At 49.9% G+C, this 24,463-nt stretch overlaps 1 protein-coding gene across 1 annotated transcript; it reads right to left on the bottom strand.

Moving 5' to 3' along the window:
* Positions 1–875: 875 nt before the first annotated feature.
* On the bottom strand, positions 876–24,151 carry EEF1A2 (eukaryotic translation elongation factor 1 alpha 2). The gene is made up of 8 exons (XM_044986051.1): positions 24,009–24,151; positions 21,690–21,906; positions 17,131–17,310; positions 15,106–15,402; positions 6,436–6,586; positions 4,342–4,598; positions 3,107–3,341; positions 876–1,235 (listed from the first exon to the last, which is right to left on the bottom strand). Exons 2-8 carry the CDS (start codon positions 21,831–21,833, stop codon positions 1,108–1,110), a joined length of 1,392 nt encoding a protein of 463 aa, XP_044841986.1. The 5' UTR covers positions 21,834–21,906; positions 24,009–24,151; the 3' UTR covers positions 876–1,107.
* Positions 24,152–24,463: the final 312 nt, after the last annotated feature.

Raw genomic sequence — 24,463 nt, 5'->3', positions numbered from 1 at the left:
GCTCCCTTTTTATTTTAGAGCCTCAGTGACGCTGTGTCACGTTTATAAATGTGCCACTCACATGCACCCAGGGCCGGCTCCAGCGTTTTTGCCGCCCCAAGTGGCAATAAATAAATAAAGAAAGAAAAGAAGAGAAAAGCCACGATTGGCGGCAGCTCTACCACTGCTGCTTCATTCTTCAGCGGCAGGTCCTTCCCTCCGAGAGGGACTGAGGGACCCGCCGCCAAATTGCCACCAAAGAGCCAGACGTGCCACCCCAAGCACCTGCGCTGGTGCCTGGAGCCGGCCCCGCATGCACCTAATGTTCTTGCTATTCTGAGTCCCCCTGCACTGCACATGCCTGTTGAGCCATGTTCGATCTAGGGACTGGGCTTAACCAGTTCCCTGGATTCGAGCATCCCTTGTCCTTTGGAGCATTGATTTTGCAGTTGTGTGGATACAGCTGGCCACTTTCCGTGAGCAATCTCCTGTCTGCAGGCACAAGTGCAGGGTTGTGTGCATGCAAATACCAGTCCGGTGGCTTCTTAAAAATGCAGCCTTGGTTTAAATAAAGTGCTTCTGCTCGTAAAGCAGACTGGGAGCTGGGTCAGGGCTTGCCACACTGGGGGCCTGAATTGCCAGTGTCACAGATGCTGTGCCTTTCAAGATGGACAACAAAGCTTGTCTAGTGGTTAGGAGACTTGCTTAGGCCTTGGGAGCCCTGGGCTCAAATCCCTGCTCTGCTACAGATTTTCCATGGGACCCTGGGCAAGTCACAATCAATTATTTGAAATCAATGGGCATTAGGTTCCTAAATATCTTTGAGGCTCTGGAAATGGGATCTCAGTTGCCCAACCATACAATGGGGATAACAGACACACACGTGCACACACACACACTGTCACTGTGGATGTTGCACCAGTTTATTGGTAAAATTAACATGAAGCCTCACAAACGCTGGAACATGCTTTTCCTTTTAAAGAATTTCCACTGGACCTTAATGGTTAGCATCCAGTCGTTGACATATAAACTCTTACAAGCTGATGTGCAGACATGCGCCTCAGGGAGAAGATGGCAGCATCCTGGTGACGGGGATGGTTTCTGCGCGATGCACTGGGAGCCTACAATTCATTTGCCAGCCTTTTGGGCCTTCTGGGCTGACTTGGTGACCTTGCCGGCACCACCGCTCTTCTTCTCCACGTTCTTGATGACGCCGACGGCCACGGTCTGCCGCATGTCGCGCACGGCAAAGCGTCCTGCGGGGTGGGGGGAGGGAGAGGAAGGAGGTGGCGTGAGAACAACAGGCGCATGTTGCTGTCTCTTTAACACTTGGAGATCCCCATTTCAGATTAGACCTAGAGACCCCTTCTGACCAGTCCATGCCCAGAGCAGGCAGATGGTGGTCAGACTAGAACAGAGGAGGAAGGATGGCTCAGTGGTTACGGCACCACCCCAAGGCAGGGGAGACCCACATTCGATTCCCTGCTCCAACAGATTGTGTGTACGATTGAGTCACTAAACGTCTCCGGGCCTCAGTTTCTCTCTGTAAAATGGGGACAATAGTCCTGCTTGTCTCACAGGGAGTATGGTCTGTTAACAAGTCTGAGGTGCTCAGATAGCACATAATGGGGGCCTGGTAAGTACCTAAGACAAACAGACCTGCAGTAAGGAGGGACAGTGGGCTGCTCTAGAGGAACAAGGCATCTTGTTCCACCAATCAGCAAGAGCCGGGCGTGTTGCGCACTGCCCCCCGGGGAGGCGATGAAGAGCCCTCACAGTTACGGATGGCAGCTCCAGGCTAATGCCTCATTCAGAGCCCTGCACCTCCAAAGGAGCCCTGCGCTGCACAGGAATGCCCCCTGTGCTCTGAGATTTGGTTGCCAGCTCCTCCCTCTCACTCAGTGAAGGGGCCATTCAGTGGCGTTGTCAGTCAACCCCCCAGGCTTGGCTGATTCAGGCCCCTTCAAGACTTAAGGCATCTCCTGAGCCAATATAGCATAAGGAAGGGCAATTCAAGGACAGCATGACCTTGGTGCAGGTGCCTATCGCAGACCTCATGCAGTTCCTCCTTTGCTCCATGTAACCCTATTTCCTTAGGATTTAGTGTGGCTGATTGAGAACCGGACAAACAAACAAACGTCAATGAAATTGAGAAAAACAGCTGATATTCCTGTCCATTCTACAACCAGTTCCAGATACTAAGCACCACCCACGTGGGCCACATGAGCCCTGCAATGCGATCCCAGGGCTGCGCTCCTCTTAGATTTAGCTGAGACTACAGATCCCAGCATGCAATTAGGCTGAGACTACAGATCCCAGCATGCAATTAGGCTGAGACTACAGATCCCAGCATGCAATTCTTCCTCTACACTCTAGTGGGGCTGTGTGAGGTGTGCACAGATTGCACCTTGCTATTAGCTGTATGAGCAGGTGCACTAAACTCTGCTCTAGGCAAATAAGCAAGGCCTGCAAGTTGCTACAGAGCTGCCAATCAGGCTCTCAATTGGGAAAGGTACATAGATACCACTTCACTGAACACGTACCCTGTTATTGGTACTTCTGTCCTCTAAGCAAGGAGTGAAGGTTATATGGGAATTGTTGCTGGGCTAAGTAATCTAAACTCATGGTTATTATCAAGCTAGCCTTCGCACTGTGGCTCAGTGAAGTGAAGATTCTGTAATCACCCCGTTATTAAAGTGTCACTAGAGATTTGTGCTGTGCAAGTTAAAGCATTACCACATAAATACATCCTGCTGCACGACAGCATCCAAACGGATCTGCTTTAACACATCCCCCTTTGCAGGAGCTGGGACTCCTTGCCCCAGAACGATCCATCCCACTGAGTACAGTAGCCTGTTCGCGGATGACACACTTTGTTAGCTGCCAGGATTTGATTTAGACCAGAGAACCCCCATAATTCACGGCCCGCATCATAAACGCTACGTCATCAGACTGAGAGAGACTCTAAGTAGCTCAAGTGTCTTTCCAGTTAGGGACCTCTTCACCCTGATGTGACACGTGGTTTCCGGGAGGTAACAACTGACCACGGCCTGGGAAATAACCAGCTCTGAGCCCACCTTTTGTGTAGAGTAGGAGCGGGAGGTAAACAATGAACCCGTTGTCTCACCAAGGGGTGGGTACTGGGAGAAGCTCTCCACACACATCGGCTTCCCAGGGATCATCTCCACAATGGCGGCATCTCCGGATTTCAAGGATTTGGGGTTGTCCTCCAGCTTCTTGCCGGAGCGTCGGTCGATCTTCTCCTTCAGCTCAGCGAACTTGCAAGCGATATGCGCGGTGTGGCAGTCGATGACAGGGGAGTAGCCAGCGCTGATCTGGCCAGGATGGTTCAGAATGATCACCTGGAACACAGAACAAAACGGAGCTCGCCAGGGTACACTGAGGCAAAACCAGTGAAGAAAACGCCTTGCCGCTCCCACGCAGCCCAAGTACACAATATGTTGTGGGGGCAGGGAGTGAGACGATACTGCCATCTAGTGGCTCACACTCAATGACAATAAGAGACTCATTAACAGCTCTCAGAGTTCTCCCTTAGCTTAAGCGCTAGGAGGCCTGTATTTTGGATGCTGACGGGCCAGCGTTCTAGTCCCAGCTCCCTGGGCTGGGTGTGAGCGAGAGATTCATCTGGTAATTGTCTCATCGCTGGAGAACATCCGTTTGTTACAAGCCCTCTCCCGGCCCAGCCTTCATAGAGACCCATAGAACCTCGCCTCAGCTCCCCCGCCTTGATGGAGAAACGCTGAAGGGGAAAATACGACAGTTCTAACAAGCAGCAGTGGGGACTAGGGCCCATGAAAAGCCAGCCATGCCCAGTTTGGGTTTAAACCAGGAAAGTAGAAACATGGCATAAGTGACCTGAAAGGCTGGTATACACGGGTACATAAAAATCTCCGAAGTTTCAGCTGCATACATGGAATCCGCTATGCTTGCTGTCCCTAACGTGCCGAGTAATGTTGCTGTGCACTGTTCTACAGCTGCTGCGTTCCACCCCAGAGGTGGCTACATTTCAGTAGTGGTGAAAGTGATTCTTATATATGCATGTACATAGCTTGAACACCAGGTAGTTAAGAGCTCTGGAATCTTCCTGGGAGAAAGGCACTACATAAAGCCTTCACCTCAAGCTGGCTGTGATAGTCTCTACCAGTCTTTCAGAAGTGCTGCTGCCTGGGGCAGCCCTTCTTGAGATGATCTTATCCATCCCGGCACCCTGATGTACCAATAGGCAGGCCTTGGGTTTGTTCCGTACCTGTGACCAGAAAGTCCCCAGCTTGTCCATGCATGCACTAATGGATGTAACTCTCACAGACCCCCGTTACCTGGTCACTGTTCAGTGCTGCTGACCTGAGACGTGAACTGCGCTGCCTCCTGGGGCGGGTCCGACTTGCTGTCCCCGCAGACGTTCCCGCGGCGGATATCTTTGACGGAAACATTCTTCACGTTGAAGCCGACGTTGTCTCCTGGCAGCGCCTCGCTCAGAGCCTCGTGGTGCATCTCCACAGACTTCACCTCAGTGGTGATGTTCACTGGGGCAAAAGTCACCACCATGCCAGGCCGGAGGATCCCCGTCTCCACACGGCCCACTGGGACAGTACCGATACCTGCGAGGGAGGAGAGAGGAGGCGACATGAAGACAGCAGAGCTGAAAGCAATCAGCTTATCATATTCCCAGAGACTGTGGGACAGACCATCAGCTGGTGGAAAGCACTGAAGTCAGTGAAGCTATGTCAGTTTACACCAGCAGAAGATGTGGGACTATTTGCTTATTTACGGCCTAATCTAGAATCAAGGGGGCAAGATCAGCTACCAGGGCCCCTAGCAATGCCTTGCTCTGTGCCTGATAAATGATACCCATTCAGTGCGTTGAGAAACCCTCTATAGCTCAAAGAAGGGACCTCATAGCCAGGACTAGCTGTATGGCCCTGGTCATCTGAAAGAGGTTCCATTCTACCCGTGTAAAGCCTCTTGCTTTAAATTCATAGGGACAGGAAAGCAATCTCCTGAGCTGAATATTGCTAAGTGCTTTGACACCGGACCTGACAACGCACCTGATACTTGCTCAGAGTTAGCAACAGAACGAGAGAGGGTATTAACCAAAGGGGGGGGTCTTTTACCAACTTCCTCCATCTCAAGAGTTTGGAAAATTCCACGAGTTACGTAAGAAACACCAAGAGAAATGACTTTGCAAAGAGGCCAGGAAGCCTGGCTGGATCCGTCCCCTCCTTGGAGTCAGTTCTCATACCCCCACGGTATTGTTTTCCTCCAAACACTCGTCTTACTCCATGGGAAAACCCTCTGTATCTGTTGCTCATGCCCTTGACTGGGACCCACTAACTAATGACCATGTGATCTGCTGCGGCCGGCTAACGACTAAAAGCCCAGGCCGCAACAATGCACTTTAGGGGAGCAAAATGCAATTCATGCCTGACTTCCACACTGAGCAAGTCCTAACTAGGGTTAGGGGAGGGGCTGCAAACTGATTGTGAGAGATTCAGCAGACATTGCCTTGTGCCCTAAGCAGGAGGGACTCCTGCAAGATATTTATATCCACTGAGACATCAGTTCATCAGGGCAAAGGAGACAGTCTGGCTTAAATATCCCAGACACAGCTTGCAGGGCAGGCTAGCTAACGCGGTGTTACTGATTGACACCGGCAACTGGAAGGCACCCGACCCTGCGGGGGGAACCAGGTGCCAACAGGGCAGAGAAGGCTCTCTCAAGGGCACAGGCTATTGGCTTGCTGATCTGACTTTTTCTTCAGTGAATTTTAGTGCTTGTGCGACAGACAGCATTGGTGACACCGGGGCATAGTGCCAGCGGGCACTGGGCAAACTTCCTTCTCCCAGGGAGCTCAGCCACAGCACCTACCTCAGAGTCTCCTTGCTGTCCCGATCCTGGCCTCTAGCACAGTTTTGCTAGGGCACCTCCGACCGGGCCGTGCAGTGCCCACTGCCATTCTGGCCTGCAGCTCCTGTTAAGCACAGACTGACAGCTGTGCAAAGGTCGGTGGCCATTTTATGAGGCAGACACGTGTTCCTAGCAAGGAATCATTAACATGCATTTCCTTTTGGGCCTTAGACCAGATTTCAGCAGACCCCTGTTTCCAGGCACAATCTTGCACCCACAACATTCATGCTCAGAAAATTAATTTTGGGTGCAGATTGTGCCCCCAAAAGAAACATTCTGCAAATGCCTCCCTAAATCTCCAGCCTTGTAAAACTAGCCACTGATGGGTCTCTTCGCAATGGTCCTAACTCAATGTTCCCTTTAGCTTCTTCCAACCCTTATAGTTTTGATTTTGGGTGGAGTTTGCAAAGTCCAAATAAGTCAGCCCAATTAGACCTGGAAAATGTAGACAATAACGGTGGGGGAAATCTCTGGTCCAACCACCAGAGGGTGCTGTAATTAGGGAGAGAAGACAGCAACAGCTTTGCTCACCGCCGATCTTGTAGACGTCCTGAAGGGGCAGACGCAGAGGTTTGTCTGTAGGGCGGGTGGGAGGCAGGATGGTATCCAGAGCTTCCAGCAGCGACACTCCACTAGCATTTCCTTCCTTACGTTCTACCTTCCACCCTTTGAACCACGGCATCTGGAGAACAAAAGGGCAGAAGCATGCACTGAGCAGGCCACTTCTCTGCAGCAGAACCCTTCAGACCCAAAGACCAATAGAAATGTTCCGGCAGGAGATGAGCATGCTAGAAGCCCCGTAGCCACGTATGATTCTGGGACAGTCATTCAGCCACTGAATCTGAACCCTGTCTCCAGACAGAGAGGCTCATTTCTCTCCAGGAGAACAGAAAACTCTTTATATGAGCTCGGGTGGCAGTCACCTGCTGACCTGTCTTAATCTGCTTGACCATTTAGCAAGGAGCAATCCTTCTGCTATATCATCCCGTGTGTTAATCTAGATCTGCCTGCCTTAACTCACCAGCTGCTCCAGCAAGGCCTTCCATCCCCCATGCTCTCCTCTCATTAGGAGCAGCACACACCATATGTTAGCACAAGTAATCCAGTGACAGCCTTCTGGGAGGGAAGGACAGTGGACATGTTGGTCTTTTAATTCCCTTTGCATGCTGGGATATGCATGGATAGACTGTTCCCTCCACCCCCAAATCTGTCCCTATTCACCTTTGCCCTGATGACTCACTAAACCTCAGCTAGGGGCAGATCCAAGCCGCAAGACTGCTGGATGCTCTAGGGAGGGGATGCCCCCTATTTTGCGACAAACACAGCGGGCTCATCTACAGGCAGCGTTACAGTGGCTTAAACTTTGGGTGCAACTTAAAACTGACATCATTAAACCAAGGCAAAAGTCTGCGTGGATCCTCTGAAAATTGGTCTCAGCCTGAAGTCTGCGGATCAGGAACAGGGTTAAGCTAAGTCACTCTTAAACTGAAATAAAAGGCATCCACACAGGGGTTTGCTCGGTTTCACCGAACTGGATTAAAACCAAGTGAAACACATGCAAGTCCAGTGTGTAGAGAAGGCCAGAGAGGGGCGTGCATGGGAGGAAAGAGGGAGAAGATGAAGAAAATGGTGAGATGGGCCATTGAGAGGAAAGTTTCTCAAGTTAGAGGGAGAAACAAAGACGGATGGAAGGGAGCGCTAAAGAGGAGGAAAAGCAAGACAGGCGACCTCAGGGCCGGGCCGGGCAGGGCAGGGAGCGCTGACACGGAGGTGAATGTGCAAGATGCCTTCTAGTCTTGCCAGTCTCTCAAGTACGAGTCCACTCAAAGCAGCAGGTGTCAGTGACTGTTTAACTGCCTGATTTAATTGGCAGCTTGCTCCGGGCACTGAAGCTAAGCTCCCCCCTGAATGCCAAATCCTAGCAACCCTTGCAGGGCACCATGCCAGGAAACTCCAGCTCGTGCTTGCAATGCAAATCGAGACTGTGGCTAGCTTCTGGAAGCAAGCGGCACATTCCCAGACCTCCCTTCGCGTTTGGCTCCGTGGCCACTGATACAGAGACAGCGCGGCCACCTGCCAACCGTGCAGGACAGAATTCCCAACCGTCAGCTCTCGAAAAGAAAACTCTTCCAGAAGAGCTGCAGCAGCAACACCTCAGCTCAGCCAGCAGAGGGAGCTGAACCTTTGCACAGGCCTGACACCGTCCATCCAATAGACAGCGGTGACGCAGGGACACATGCCATCAGGTTCCTTTAACCCTGACCTTAGGGGTAACCGGGAAAACCCAGCGAGGGGAGCCCAGGTCTCCCAGTGCATTCTAAGTGCCGGACTTCCTACCCTCCAGAGCGGCTGCAGAGGTGATGCACAGCCCTGCATCTCCCACTGGCCACCTAAGGAAAAGAGCCCACAGAGTGGACTTTTTAGCATAGCAGGCAGAGGGTTGTTATTTTATTATTTGCATTACAAGAGCGAACAAGATCAGCCCCACTGTGCCAGGTGCTGTACAAACACTGGGGGAGGCAGTCCCTGCCCCGAACAGCTTACCCTCTGAAGGGACAACAGGCAGGAGGAGAAACAGAGGCACGAAGAGGGGAAGTGATTTGCCCAAGGTCACCCAGCCGCTCAGTGGCAGAGACCCAGGCCTGCAGACTCTGAGCCCAGTGCTCTCAGAAAACAGCCCATGCCCTCAGCTGGGAGTCACAAAGGAAAGAGACAGGAGAAGCAGGAGACAAGGAGTAACAGCATTGAGTTACCAGGACCTCATCCACCCCCCTCTAGAGAGATGTCTACTGACAGGCTCCTGATTCGGAGCCAATGGCCACTCTAGGTGGGTGTTCACCCCTGTGAATGTCCGAGCCGTGCCAGTCCGCTTCCCCTGTCACTTGGGAGGTCTCTGGGAGCTTCTACCTCTCGCTTCCCTGATGGCTTCGGGTGGGTGGAACAGCCCTCCGCTGCTCCCCATCACAGAGTTCAGTGCAGGACATGCCGGGGATGTGAACTGGAGCCATTCCTGGGCTGCTTTAGCTCACACCACAGAAACACGAACCCAGGAACCAATCCCTGTAACAAACCTTGTTGCCTCCTCTGTCCCCATATCTACTCTAGCAACACCATCAGAGGACCCAACCACATGAGCCACAGCATCAGGGGCTCATTCAGCTGCACGTCTACTAATGTGATATACGCCATCACGTGCCAGCAATGCCCCTCTGCCATGTACATCGGCCAAACTGGACAGTCTCTACATAGAAGGATAAATGGACACAAATCAGACATCAGGAATGGTAACATACAAAAGCCAGTAGAAGAAACACTTCAGTCTTCCCGGACACTCAATAGCAGATTTAAAAGTAGCCATCCTTCAACAAAAAAACCTTCAAAAACAGACTTCAAAGAGAAAATGCAGAGCAACAATTCATTTGCAAACTTAACACCATTAATTTGGGCTTGAATAGGGACTGGTTGTCTCACTACAAAAGCAATTTTCCCTCTCTTGGTATTGACACCTCCCCATCAATTATTGGGAGTGGACTACATCCACCCTGACTGAAATGGCCCTGTCCACGCTGGTTTTCCACATGTAAGGTAACTCCCTTCTCTCCATGTGTCAGTATATTTACGCCTGCATCTGTAATTTTCACTCCATGCATCTGAAGAGGTGATGTTTTTACCCACGAAAGCTTAGGCCCAAATTAATCGGTTAGTCTTTAAGGTGCCACTGGACTCCTGGTTGTTTTTGTGGATACAGACTAACACAGCTACCCCTCTGATACGTTCCAGCCCTGGTTGTTCCACAGAAAAGCCTGAAAATGTGACTCCTCAAGGCTCAAAACCAAGACACAAATAAAAAAGGGATTATTTCCAAGCCAATCGCACGGTTTTGGGAGAGCTGCCTGGTGAGTTTTGCACCCTGCGGGTTGGCAGTGCCGCCTTGGAGCCCTGCTAGGGTTGCTGGAGGCAGGTGGGTTTTCCTCGGCACGTCTGCCCTTTCAGCACCTCAGGGCCGATAAATGAGTGAACCTTCCTCCGCATCAAAGCTCAGGACTTTGCACCTCCCAGGCTACAGAAACCTTTGGCTGAGACTATGTGAGGCACCGGTGCCCTCTGGTGGAAAGTCTCCTTCATTGCCATCACTGACATTCTCTCTGGCATTCCTCCCTGACAGTGACAACACCCCATAGATCATGGGACACCAGAAAGCACAGAACTGTCTACAGTGACATTTCTGCCTGAGCCCTTCATTGCTAGCTCCTCTGCAGTTTCCTGCCCAGAACATTTCTGGTATTTAGGAGGCAGTTCAGTATCAGAATCCATTAGCTACTCCCCTAGGGGGTAGGATTGGGAGCCATCAGCAAGCAAAATGTCCCTTTAGCCAACAAAGACGGACTTAAACTCTCCTGTTTTTCCCAGTCTTCCTCCATGTCCACTTCCCAGCACAGACACGCTTGTCTCTACATACTATGGACGTTGCTTGTCCCCTATATCATCAGGGCTTGATTCTCTGCCGCCAGGCACTGTCACCTACAGCTGGGAGTATGCAGGGCTGCCCCTCTGATCTGGTACCACTTCACATCCACTTCGCACAGGTGTCAATGGCAACACAAGCGCGAAGCAACAGAGAAACTGTCTCTCCATGTGATGCTTCCCACCTGGCGCCTTCAGGCAGGGCAACACTCACAATCCAGGTCTGGCTCTGGAGTCAGCTACCCCCGATCTCCTTGTATATAGTCTCTGCTGTGGGGCTTTCTACTGAGACAGGTGTATTCAGGCAGGGCGGAGGCATGGGATGGGAGGAGCTATACTGTGGGAGGGACCCTGGGAAGAACTTGGGTGACCCAGAAATTTGGGTGAGTCATCCTGGAATGCTCACACTCTAGCAAGTCCTCCACTGCCTTCCCACCATCTCTACTTGGAGGGCCTCTCGCTGCTCCACCAAGTCCCTGTGCTTGCTTCCAGGTACCTAACCCCCACTGAGGAACCAGCAAGGAGCAGTGACTGCTTTCCATGAGGGGGCTTGGGAGCGGTGACCTAATCTGAGGGCCAAGGTTGGCTGGTGAGAATGGAATCCACTCCTGGTGGTCAATGTCCAGGCAGGGATGGGTTAAAAACTACAGAATGTGGAGGCTAGAGCCTATGCAGGTGCAAAGCTGCTAACTGGAGACTATGGCCAGGCTGGAGTTTAATTTGTCAGAGAGAGGACTGACCAGCTGAAATCAAGACCAGCCAAGCTGCATTTCTCTGTGCTGCACCCTTTGTGGCCTGGGCCTATAGGGCCAGAAGGGGCTGGTAGACCTGACCTCCTGGCTGCAGGGGCTTGTGGCTACAATAACCACACTAAGGAAAAGGCAGAGGACTGCTACTGTTGATTAAAATGGCTCAGTCTCTCCAGGAAACTGCACCGCTCCCAAGGCCCCTCTGCTCTGGCAAGTGACAGTGCCTGGAGGAGCCTCTGCTTCTGTGCAGCAGGAAAGGTCGAAACCACAGTGGTTGGCAGCCAGCCCTGCACCTGCCTCCTCCTCCAGCCGGTGCAAGAGAGAACGAGCATCAGTTTCCAGATTGAGTTTCATGCCTTTGTCCAAACTACTGGCTGGGACGTAGAGAGTGATAGCCCAGCAGCCTCCAGTCGCAGGACTCGGTGTGATCACGGGCCCTTCCCAGGAGCCACTCACTCCCACCCGGCAATTCAGGGAAGAAGCCCCAGATCCTTTAGCAGCTCATTCTGCAGAACTGCTCAGCAAGTATTTCTAAAGGAGAGGACCCTGGGGTGGGCAGGGGAGTGTGGAGACACTGCCTGACCCAGCGCCTCTTTCATTACAAATTAAACACTGCCTTCGGGGCTGTATCAGGGAACCGATCTTTAAAGGGGCGTGTTGCTCATCAGCTGGGACCAAAAGAGCCTGATACCGGATTGCCAGCCACAGGGGTGAATGGCCTCTGCTCGAGACACCTGCCCTGAAATAGGCTTCTGAGAGCCAGAAAGCTGCAAGGGGAAGGGAAAAGCCAAGTTCGTATGCCCACTGAAATCCATTTCTCTACTAACTTCAGTGAGCTGCAGATCTGCCCCCGCTGTGTAGAAGCAACAGAGGCCCAGGAATTGATGTTCAGTGGAATGCATTATATTTAACCCATAAACTGCTGGGCACATGCTGAATCAAGCACTCCACTGGCCCGTTCCAGAAGCGTTGGTCTGACAGCACGAGCAGTTAAACAAGCTCGGAATGGAAGCGGGGTGCCAAGACGGCTGAGAGCGTAGCACAGAATCTTCTGCCGGCCAGTGTATGTTACTTTCGATCTCCTCGCTGCTTCCAAAGTAGGAACTGGGGACTGGTCCAAAATGACAGTCTCACGAAGATCTCCTGCAGCAAATGCAGCCAGGCTGTGTCCTATTTTATTTGGATGAGGCCACTCCATGGCATGGAAGAGAATGAAGCTGCCAGGGGTTCTAGCGGTTTCATGGATTCTCCTCCCACAGGAGCTGCACACTCAGTGCATGTGACTTGAGAGCATGTGACTGCCTTGTGCTTTAATGGAACCCAGCCAGAAAATGGAGGTGGAAAAAAAAAAAATCAAGCCTTTACTGTAAGGGGGGAAAACCCAGATGCTGCTTCTCACTAGAACCCTCCTAGGAGAAGTGGCGGTAGGGGGTGCTAGTCTGATCTTTTGGGTAAGAGATAAGATTTAGGTCCTGGTCATTTGCAGAGCCTGGTCCTGCAAATTGCTGTGGTCACTGGCTGCAATCCAACGAAGTCAGCAAGCAAGACTGAAGTCAGTGGCATTATTCACACACTTGAAATTAAGCATGGGCTTAAGTGCTTTGCTAGATTGGGACCAGAGCGCTCAGCACCTTGCAACAGCTCATCACTCAGCCTGACTGAGCCAATGCTAAGGGTCTTGTGGTGCGTTCCTGAGCCTAAGAGTGTTAAAATTCTACCCACCCAAGCTCCCGCTGCAATTTCAGTGGACAGGGGCATTCTAATGTGCTGTTCAAACAGCTGCTGGCCACCCACCCCAGAGACAGCTGCCCCTGTCTGGCACGGGAAAGCTATTTCTGCACATAAGCTTGGCACAACCAAGGAGTAGCGTTTAGATTAGAAAATGCTATTTGGATGAATGGGACCAGCCCACTCTCAAGTAAGTATCAAAAAAAAGTAGTCTTGCATGCCACAGCCTCACTCTGCATCTCCACCGCCCGACCTATTAATAGGAGGGTTGCTCAGTATCATCTTCCCAACCAGCAACTGGTGACATTTGGAAGCCTGTCTAACTTGAGTCTAGTCAAGAACCCCTGGTACTTTCCTTGTAGTGACCAAGACGGACCATACCCCAGCTTCACGGAGAGAGGAAGAGACTCTCTAAAGTCCAAAGGGACAAATATTCTCTTCTAAGTTAAACCTGGTCCTCTTCTGACCACTTTGTCCTCTCGGGGTTCAATGATGTTTGAATAACGTTTCATCGTTATAGGTGTAATTACAGCACATCCTGTCTTTAACCGATGTACTTAGGATAATGTACCTGAGCACCTCACCGTCCTTATTTTCACAACAGCCCTGTTTGTAAGGACAGTGCTATTATCCACCTTCTTATAGGTGGGGAACAGTTGCACCAGGGAGGCTAAATGACATGGCCAAGATAACCTGGGGAGTCTGTGCCAGACCAGGGAATTGAACCGAGATCTCACAGGTGCCAGGTCACAAGCCCAACCACCGGACCCTTTCTCCCCTTGGGTGGCGGTTAGTTTTTTCCCCACCAAAAAAACTTCACTATAGGAGTGTCACTATCCTAGGAGACAGGCTGTCTGGCAAAGGTGTGCTGACAACTGCAGGAGGCCCCTGCAAAGCCCTATTGTCACACCCGTCAGGGAACAGCTGCTGCAAGATTAAGAGCTTAGACGTTTCTCTTTATCAGGAGGAACAGCAGCTTCTCTGCTCAGCCAAGATGGGAGGAGAAGAGGGGTGAAGTTAATTTTCATATTTTCATTTTGCCATGCAAAAAAAACAAACAAAACAAAAAACTGTGGCCCCCAAGACATGCCATAGGGTGCATCTGGGGAAGCCAAGCAGTGGTCCTGCCATGTGGCAGTGTACAGAACAGGCTCACCACTACGTCATATGCCTTATAGGGGAAGGAGCTGCTTCTAGTACAATAAACCGTCCCTGAAATAGCTCCTTTCATTCTAGGTACCACGTCATCAGAAAGGTCTGGACAAAGCAGGTCGAAGGAGATCAGTGGGATGAACGACTGATTTAGGAAGGAAGAGTGAATGAGCTACATATGCACAGCTTGGGGAAGTGAGGGCTAAGGGGGAATAGGAGAACAATGCAGCAGTATGTCCAGGATGTACCTGATGAGGAAGGAGAGGGATTCGCTAGCATAGTACATGGCATATAACTAGGAGGAATGGGAACAAATTTAGACAGAAAGGGACATTTAGAATTAGTGTCAGGAAATTCCTCCTCAGTTGGTCTCTAAATGGTTTCCAAAGGGGAGCAGTGAAGCTCCACTGCTTGGGTCATTTGAAACTAGGGTAGGCATAACCCTAGCTAATGTCCTGTAGGGAACAATCCTGGATGAGCTGATGGACCATCACTTTCATGACTAACTTCTTGGAGAGTCTTGGGTTGCCTGAGTAAAGAGACTTATCCAGTGACAGACACACACACACACACACACACACAATGTCTCTCTCTCTCTCACACACACACGTGTGTGTATTGACACAGACATCTGGGAGAATTTCCCAGTGCTTGATAGGCAGAAACTAGACTGAATAAAGGGAACCATTCCAAGGGCATGACCTAGTTTGTGTTATTTCACTGAACCAACAGTGCACGAAAACGTGTTATGCTCCCCCTGGGTTTGACAACCGCTCTGGATGGAGCTGGTTGCTAGGAACCAAAGGCCTTCAAATTAAATCCCTAAGGAGAAGTCACTCAAATCAACTCCTGCAGCTGTTTACACTTATCTGCCTTGGTATTAGTCCAACGCAGGACGATAATCAGAGCCCTGAACACTAGGCCCACTTACATTTGGTCAGCTTGATTAAAGCTGTGGGACAGAGATCTATTTTTGCAACACAGGCCGTTTTGCATCACAGGGGTGCATGCAATTTGCATTCATTTTGCACAGCACAACAGTCAACCTCAGCCTGGACTTGAGCAGCTTTGAGGAAGCAAGTCTAGCACCGCACCCACACACACTTACATTGGGAGATGGCTCCAGCATGTTGTCCCCATGCCACCCGGAGATGGGCACGAAGGGGACTGTGGCAGGGTTGTAGCCGATCTTCTTGATGTAGGCGCTGACCTCCTTGACGATCTCATCGTAACGCTTCTCGCTGTACGGCGGCTCTGTGGAATCCATCTTGTTGATGCCCACAATGAGCTGCTTGACACCCAGCGTGTAGGCCAGAAGGGCATGCTCTCGGGTCTGCCCGTTCTTGGAGATGCCAGCTTCAAATTCACCGACGCCAGCGGCAACAATCAGCACGGCACAGTCAGCCTGGGAGCAAGAGAGGCATAAAGCAAATTAGGTGTTGCTGCCAACCCAAAGGAGATCTGTCCTCCGCTGCTTTGTCCTTGGTTCCTCTTGCGTGAGAAGGTTCATAATAACCTCTCCATGCAGGTTCCCTCTCTGACCTGACTGCTCCCACTAGCCTACATGATAAGTAACAGCATCCTCATCTTGAAAGCAAGCCTCCTCTTTCACATCCTGCCAAGCCAGCTCTGCCCTATTAGGAAATTATTTGCTATTGTACTAGGGAGAGAGGATAGTCTTGCGGTGAAGGCCATAGCCTGGTACTTGGGACTTCTAGGTTATGGTCCTGCTGTTGCCACAGGTGATCTTCAGCAAATCATTTATTCTGTTGTTCCTCAGTTCCCTATGTGTAAAATGGGGCTAATGATACTTTCCTACCTCACAAAGGTGTTGTAAGGGCAATTTCATTAATGCATGCGCAGCGCTCACCTGCGAGTGACTGGGGGCCACCTAGAAACCAAAACAGTTTCTCAGACCCTATTGATCCTTTCAATCTCTCCTTGCTTGTGGGTGGCTGCCCAGTGCACCCCGGAATAGGGTGAGCCTGCTCCTATCCAACACTTCTCTCTGCGGTGCTCGTCGAGGATTAAATACTGCTCCTAATTACATCAGTGGGAATATTGCCAGGGATTTTAATAGGTCCAAAATGAGTACTCCCGAGTCTCTCGAGACAGGCATTGTCTGAGCAGGTGCTACGGAAACTCCAACCCATATAACTTGTGTGCCAATTGTGCTATGCCAGACTGCCACGCTAGGTTCTCCAGTGCCATCGGCCATTTGATTATAGAGAGGGTGACTTGAGCGGGGGATTGGGAGCCAGGACTCCTGGGTTCTGCCCTTCGCTCTGTTGCTGATGCTTGGTCACTCTAGGTTACCAGCGTATCTGCCTCTGAAATGAGTCTAATGACATTATGCGTCGCTTGGCAGCATTGTGAGGGTCAGTTAATTAATAACACTCTGCGTTTCGTTAGCACCTTCATCCAAGGATTTCAAAGCCCTTTACTGGCCTGAATTATTACTATGGGATTCCCTCTCCCCTTGCCCCTTCCCACCCTCTGGCTGCAGAGAGTTCTGTAACCGCTGTTGGCCATGGAGGGACGGTTAGCTCAAACTAGGAGGAAATCTAAGGGGGGGAGGGGCTTTGAGATTAGTGGGTGGGCCTTGCCACACACAGAAAGGCCCCATGCACATTGGTGATCAGTGGGTGTTTCTACGGCACACTGTACTGCCACCATGGGAAGGAAGTTACTGGGCTCAATACTGGGGTAATGGCGTGAAATGTAATGGCCTCTGATATACAGGAGGTCAGCTCTAATGGTCCTTCTGACCTTAAACTGTATGAAACATTAAGTTGCAGCTGGGGTTGCACCACTATACATTCCAAAGACAGAAGGTTGTGGGTTTGGCATTTCTGGATTTTTTTTTAAAAAATGGTGCAGCATGATGTGCAGATGAAAGAGCTTCCAGTTTGTTTCAATCTGCATCTGCTGGATTCTGAAATGAAGTCTGGTAGAGAGAACCCCTCCCCCCCCAAGTTAGGGTTTCAAAAATATGCGTGGGCACCCCCATCCATCCTGCACCCCAGGGTGTCACCCAGCTGCCCTGTCCCCTTCCTGGGTGCTGCCCACCAGCACGGCACATTTTCACTTTTAAGTCCTACAATCCTTCTGCTCCTCCTCTCATTGTTCTCACCTGTGAGGTCCCTGTGATCATGTTCTTGATGAAGTCTCTGTGGCCTGGGGCATCAATGATGGTGATGTAGTATTTGGTGGTCTCAAACTTCCACAGGGAGATGTCAATGGTGATCCCACGCTCCCGCTCAGCCTTCAGCTTGTCCAGCACCCAGGCGTATTTAAAGGAGCCTTTCCCCATCTAGCAAGTGATTAAAAAAAAAAAAGAGCACCTGATGAGAAGAAACCTGAGCCCAGAAACAGGGTCAGCTGATGATGCAGCATCCCAGTAACCTGCCTTCACGAGCTCAGATACCCAACTAGGGAGCAAAGTTGCAAACATTAAAGACAAAACCCTACTGAATTCAATGGCAGCAGGCCCAGGTCCTTAATCTGTATTGAAGGAAATATGCTCTTCTTTCAGGCAAACAGGACATGATAGTAAAGAATTATGGTGCAATACTGGAAAAATCCCTGACCCAATATTGCTGGCTATTAGGTGAAATTGTGCAACATTGCTGGCTAACAGAAAACGCTGTTTCTCAATCCAGAAGTCCAGGTGTTGGTGTAGTCAGCCAATAGTTGAAATGAACACCACCACAGTATAATGCCTGATAGATTAAATCAATGAGATGATGATGGGATATTGTTGGCTGCTGCATAAAAGAGCAAAGTGATGTTGCTAAGCGGTGGATGAATTCACGGGCAAACCTATGCTGTGATATTGCTGACTAATGGATGAAATCGTGGCCAGAGGTATCCAATGCATAAAACCAAGCTGTGTGGGGCTAATCAAAGTAAATACCATCATGGTGTGACAGGCCTTGCTCATAAGTAAAGTCATGCTGTGATTTTTTAGCTAATGAGTAAAATCATGTTTTCTTTGTTGTACTGCTTTTCAATTTAGCATTATGCCCACATATTAGTTCACTACCCGTGTCTCCCCCTTACATCTCAATCTACATATATTCATATAGCTGGGGAAGCCACTAAATTAGGTTTTGCCATGCGTTGGGTCCATCTTCCTCCCTCTGGCCTTTTCTGATGCCAAATCTTGAACAGAGCCTTCTGAAATCACACCAGTAGGGGGAGCTGCCCTTTCCCCACCTGGATTGGAGTTGTGTGCGTCCCTCCCCAAGTGTGAACCTTCTACCAATGAAAATGAAGTCTCAGAGAGAGGGGTGGGGCGGGGAGATCTAGCCTGCAATAGGCTCTCTGACTGACATGCACTGTAGTTACTTGGCTGTTGCCTGGCAGTGCTTGCAGAAATAAAGGTGTTAATGCTCATGGATATTCCGGTCTTTAAAAACACCTGAAATATTCGAAATCGAAAAAAATAGACCTTATCTAGAGAATTAGGTCATTTGCCATGGCATGCTTCGCCACTTCCTATGTAGTTCTCAAGAGCATAGCAAATGCCATAGCAGATTCATCTAGTCCAATATCCTGTCTACAGTAGTAATCAGTACTAGATGCTTCAAAGATAGGCGCAACAAACTTCATATGGGGTAATTATGGATGATCCACCCACAGTGGAAGTTTCTTCCTAACCACTGTTAGTTGTTGCTCGTGCGCTGAGATATGAGAGTTAATATCGCTGCATAAAAGTTCATCCTCCCTAACTTAACTGTGGATGTTCTGCTACTGTGTTCTGTTAGGTCCATTGCCATCAGAGTCAGTGGAAAGACTCCCATTAACTTCAGTGAACACTGGATCAAGCCCTTAGACAGCTGCCATGTTCCATCCCAGAGATAGAGCCGTGATTCCCCTGGGCACGATTTGTGGAGTATAAATTATTAATGGAGTGCAGACTGCTTACACAGATTTATCTTGGGAATGACTTTGCATCTGGCTACAGAGGGTGATGGGCATAGTCCTAAAATAGTTGAAAAATCTACTCCTTGCTACATGGAAATAAACGGCCACACCGAGCAAACAGAAAGCCTGCCTCTTCTGAATCGGTAGGGATGAGTTTCCATGTATTTCTAAAGGTGCATCTTCACATGTCCTTAGCTATATGTTGGTGGCACTGGAAAAAGCTATACAAAGAAAGGAAGGTCCCAAGCAGTCCCTGTGTCCTTACAGCGAATGTACAAGGGATTCAGATTATAATCGGGATCTGAGCACATGCTAACAGTTTAACTCCTTCCAAGCTTGCATACTTATTTGTCTAGCACATTATTAGAAATGGAAAAGGACAGGCGTTATTCTTACTGCAAATAATTACGGTTTGAAATAGTGTGGCTACATCAGAGAAAAGTACCAGAGAAACTGCTTTAGCTAGTGGAATTTATTAACAACAATACATAGATCTCATATAGCACTTTTCATACAAAGTGCTTTGCAAGAGACAGTATCAACAACCCCATTTCATAGATGAACAAACTGAGGCATAGTGTGAGGAAGGTCACAGATAGAGCTGAGAAGAGACCCCAGGCCTCTGGGCTCACAGATCACTGTTCTGCTTGCTTAACCATAGTGCCTGTCAAACTGTATCCTCCCAGAAGAGCAGACTGGGATTTGAATCTAGTCTGAACGTATTTGGGATGGTTCATACCCTCATCTCTATAGACCATACCTTCAACATACAACTGTGCCTTCTTATCTGATACCTCACAACATTCCTCCTCACTCAGAAAAAAAACAGATGATTGAGAATTATCAAAGAGAGAGGGTTATTTTGCTTATCCACACACACACAAGGTGGGGGGAGATAAGTGCTGAATCACACTAAAAACTTACAATGTCATGCATTGAAGACAAATGTGAGCCTTTATTTAACAAACAGATCCCCCGCCATCCCCCAGGTCCCTTTCACTGGGTATATTCAATTACCCAGAACTGGTGCAGAAAAAAAACCCCTGTATTATCTAGCTTTGCACAATAAGTCCACTGTTAAATACCAGAAACTGCCTGATATTTCTCAGTTAAGCTAAGCATCAAGGACAGTTGTGTTCTGAGATCAAACATAATGAATAAAGAAACCTTCCACGTTACTACAACCTCTGTTCTCTAGTGAAACAATTCTCTCTTTAAAAAAAAAAAAAAGGAGAAAAGATAAAATAGTACCGAGAAACGGGGGGGAGGAGGAGGAGCAGTGGTGGTTGTCATTTTGTTTTGTTTTTTTATTCATGCAGGCCTCCATTTCCTCCGAATGCAACTTAGTGAAAGAAAAACCCCTCCACAGCCCTGCATCAGAAAATGGAGTCTGGAAGCTCAGTCAATAGGCTATTAATAGCAGCTTCTAGCCCCTGCATATTCTGGCAAGTCAGTGAAAGTGTCCGTTCAATTCAAGTGGCTGCAGTCACATCTAGAACAACCTAATCATACTGCGTCTCACTCATCGGTATAGGACAAAAATATCTACGAGAACAGCACAGGCCATTTTAAAACGGAGTTTAGACACATGATGCAGCTCTTGCTGAGAGAGTTGCAAAGGGAATTGATGACAAGGTAGAGAAAAGGTGGTTTATCCTGGATGTTATTCCGTAAATGCAAAGGGTTAAGAGACAATCAGCAAAATGTCTATTCAAGACTGGCAGCTCTAAAAATGCTGCCATTTTTGTATATTACACATATTGAATTGTATAAAGAAAAATCAAAGCATATATGCATCAAAGACACAGATTTATGATGGCCACAGACCTTTTGAAAAATGCATCAAGGCTCCTAATGGTTCATTTCACTAGAATTTACCATTGCCACGTTCTGAGCTCTTTTCATTTAAAAATGTCATTCTGCAAAGTTATTCCTTCCCTTTTACTCTATGAATCTTCCCTTGTTATATGCTTTGGCTTTGTATGTTCTATGGTGAAAGCCAGATAAATGCATTTATTATTATGCTACTATTATTATTGTCTTTATAAAAGAGAAATCATAAAATCAAATGAAGTAACACGTATTTCAGACCAGATTTTCTACTTTGACAGCTACTGTCAAAACTACACACAAGATCCCAAACCCAAGAATGTAAATCAGTTTTACCAGACTGGATCAGACCATCTACCCAGTATCTAGTCTCCAGCAATGGCCAAGACCAGCTGATTCAGAGTACAATGCAAGAAATCCTAGAGCAGGCAATAATGGAATAACCTCTTCCTAGGGAAAACTTCCTTCTAGCTCCCAATATTTAGATGTTGGCATATGCCCTAAAGTACAAGCATTTATCTCCCAGAATCTTTATTCTTTTAAAGGTATAATATGTTATCCCTGTAAATCTCCCATACATCTTTCAAATCATGCCCAACTCTTATCCGCATTGCTATAACGTGGCAATGAGTTCCACAGCCAACTGGAAGACTCATAGAAAAGGGTGCAAAATGCCAATGCCAAAATGTCCTCTTTTACCAAGGCCAGAAGAGTTGTAAAGGCCCAGAGGCAAAGGGATATTGAGAGAACAGGAGCAAAGGAGGGCAGAGGAGTAGAGGGAAGGTTGAGGAGGGGCACAGGAAGAAGGGAGGAAACGTAGGGAACAATCCTGCACTGGCAGGGGATGGATTGGATGATCTACGGGGCTTGTCCATCACTCATTTGCTGAGGCGAGGACAAAGGGGAAGGCACGGGAAGGGTCACAGGCCTCACCTCAGCAGCTTCCTTCTCAAATTTCTCAATGGTCCTTTTGTCAATGCCCCCGCATTTGTAGATGAGGTGCCCAGTGGTGGTGGATTTCCCAGAGTCCACATGTCCAATGACGACAATGTTGATGTGTGTCTTCTCCTTCCCCATCCTCTTGGGTTATGTTGGAAAGGGCCGACGCTAAGCAAAGGAGCAGACGAACAGCTGTGGTTTTTTGTGGAGGCTGGAGAGAGAGAAACAAGAACATCAAAAGAGTCTAACAGCAACAAGACCCGGGGCAACCAGACCTTCCCAGCAGCTTCACCAAGGCCGAGCCTGACGGCCACAATGACAACACTGTGTAGCTATTTAGACATATTTTTACCTTCTGCCTCCTGAATTAAGGCACTCTCCCCCCAGATACCAGCAAGCTAGATGTAGGCCAGACGTAGTCAGGTTAGTCTGTCCACCTCCCTTTTCTGTAGCAGTGATGGAGCCTGCCTGCCTCGGGAGTTGCTGTGGCTGACGCTAACTCCACTCATTTTCTATTTCTGTATGCTGTGTAAACCCTTCCAAGCCCCATGCAAGTCACCATCTTTTCAGCCTTTGCAAGCAAGCCAAAGATAGGTGATGAGACTGCTCGTTCAAAGTGACACATCATAGGGCCCCAAACATATTATCCTAGTTAGCCCTTGAACCCCTGCCAGACCGACAGCCTCACTTACAGGGGGTTGTTACTGATTTATTCTTGGTGCTTCTGTGTTAAAAATTCCAGTGATTTCTAAGCACTGCCTCCATTTCACGCACTGCTCTGCTCTCCGAGGAGCTCTCAGGCATCCATTCTTGTCTAGGCTTGTCTCAACAGAAAGATACTCAATTCCTTTCTGGTTCCCCATGGACTGAAATCTCCCAAGGAGCTCATGGTTAGGATGACAATATGGTGCCCACAAAAGGGAACGGACAAAAATAACCCATGCTCAGCCCTCTCCCCCTGAAGGTGAAATGGAAGCAGCCCGGGAGCTTGCAGAAAACTCAGCAATGCCATCAGAGCACGCAGTAGCGAGTTTTCTTCCACACATCAAGATAAAATTGAAGAAGAGGTATAGAAAGAAGGTATAAAAGCAATACATCCAGCTTTCTGCTTCAGCCTCTCACTGGACCCTGCAGCGCTGCACCTGCTATAGTAACTGTGCAGAATAGGAGCCTAGTCCATTGCCTAATAAAAACTAATTTCTTTTATCCACCCTTAAAGTTAAAAGAGGTCAGGGAAAGTTTGCTGGTGTAATACAGATTCTATCATGCACTCGGTTATATCCCCTGAGAGCAGCCTTCCAGGACAGGAGCAAACCCCTCCACCTTTTTTACCCTTCATGGACCTGGCTGGTATCATTAAATCAGTTATGCTAATGCACATTATACGCCAACAAAAACGAATGCAGCTCTTTCAAGTGGGTGCATCCCACATCCTCCAGCTGCAATACATTCAAGATAAGCAACCTCCAATGGTTTCAGAAACCTCTCGACCGTATTTTTTTTCCAGGGTTAAAGATGCTAAGTGCCTTCATTTACAAGCGGGTAGGAGGGTCAGGCATCTTGGGCTGGAAAATCTAGTTCTGTGCAAGCTCTGCCAACGGCCAAACCCCCCCATACAGCACCTGATGGAGTCTGGTGACACAGCCTCCCCTTCTCGGCCCCTCCCTCTGGGTTATTTTTAAACCCGGACTGGGCTAGTTCAAAGCAGTTATGGGCTAATATTCCATTTCTTAAGCCTTCCCTGGCACCTGACATGCTGAGTTCTACCCCAAATTTTCAAATCCAGCCCCCTTTTCCGAGCGATCTGCAAATCCCAAATGTTTGCATCTCTCCCCTCCCTTCCCTCGGGGGTGTCACCACAAGGTCAAACCCAGCCGCTGCCCCCCCCCCCGGCCCGATCTCCTTCTCTCCCCCCGCTTCACCCCCACCCCCACCCCCGCCCCGGGCGCTGCAAAGCCCCCGGCGTGGCGAGCTCGGAGGAGACGCACTCGCCCGCCGCCGCCGCCGCAATGACACTGCCCTGACCTCGCAGCTTAAGAGCGGCGTAAGCAGCCGGGACCAGCTCCGGCGCTCCGCTCCGGGGCCGCCTTCGCCCCGCTTTCTGAGCCCCTTTGATCCGGCATCGCCGGCAGCCACGGCTCGCCCGTCATCGCTGCCCGGGCATCATGCGCTGCCGCGCCTCCTCCCGCCCCCGGCCCCGGCTGCAGCCCCCCGCTCTGCAGGCGGCCCCGGCCGCGAACCCCCGACCCTGCATCCCCGGCTCCGTGCCCCCCGTTCCCGCAGCAAGCGGCGGCGGCGGCCGGGCGCTCTTACCGGTGGCGGCGCCGGGCTCACACAGCAGAGGCTGCCAGCTTCGGCTCCGGCGGCTTTATCTCCCTGGGAGGGGGTCCCCCTATTGCCGGTGCCGGCGCAATGCAGTGACCCCCTGCGCTACAGCAATGCGGTACCGAGCGGGGCGGAGCCGGCGGAGGGGGAGGGCGCCTGGGAGCAGCGAGGGGCGGGGGGCAGAGGATGGGAGAGGAAGAGAAAAATAGAGAATGGGGAGGGGGAGATTGGGGGAATGAGGAGCTGGGGGAGTGGAGACATGGAGGGGGAATGAGGAGTGTGGGGAGGGGGGAATGAGGAGCTGGGGGAGTGGGGACATGGAGGGAGAATGAGGAGTGTGGGGAGGGGGAGGTTGGGGGATGGGGAATGAGGAGCTGGGGGGGGGAATGAGGAGGGGGAGATGGAGGAGGAATGAAGAGATGCGGTAATGGGGGAGGAGTGGG

Source organism: Mauremys mutica, chromosome 13, assembly GCF_020497125.1.
Source record: "Mauremys mutica isolate MM-2020 ecotype Southern chromosome 13, ASM2049712v1, whole genome shotgun sequence".
Lineage (NCBI taxonomy): Eukaryota > Metazoa > Chordata > Testudines > Geoemydidae > Mauremys > Mauremys mutica.
This window is presented reverse-complemented; position numbering and strand designations above follow the sequence as displayed.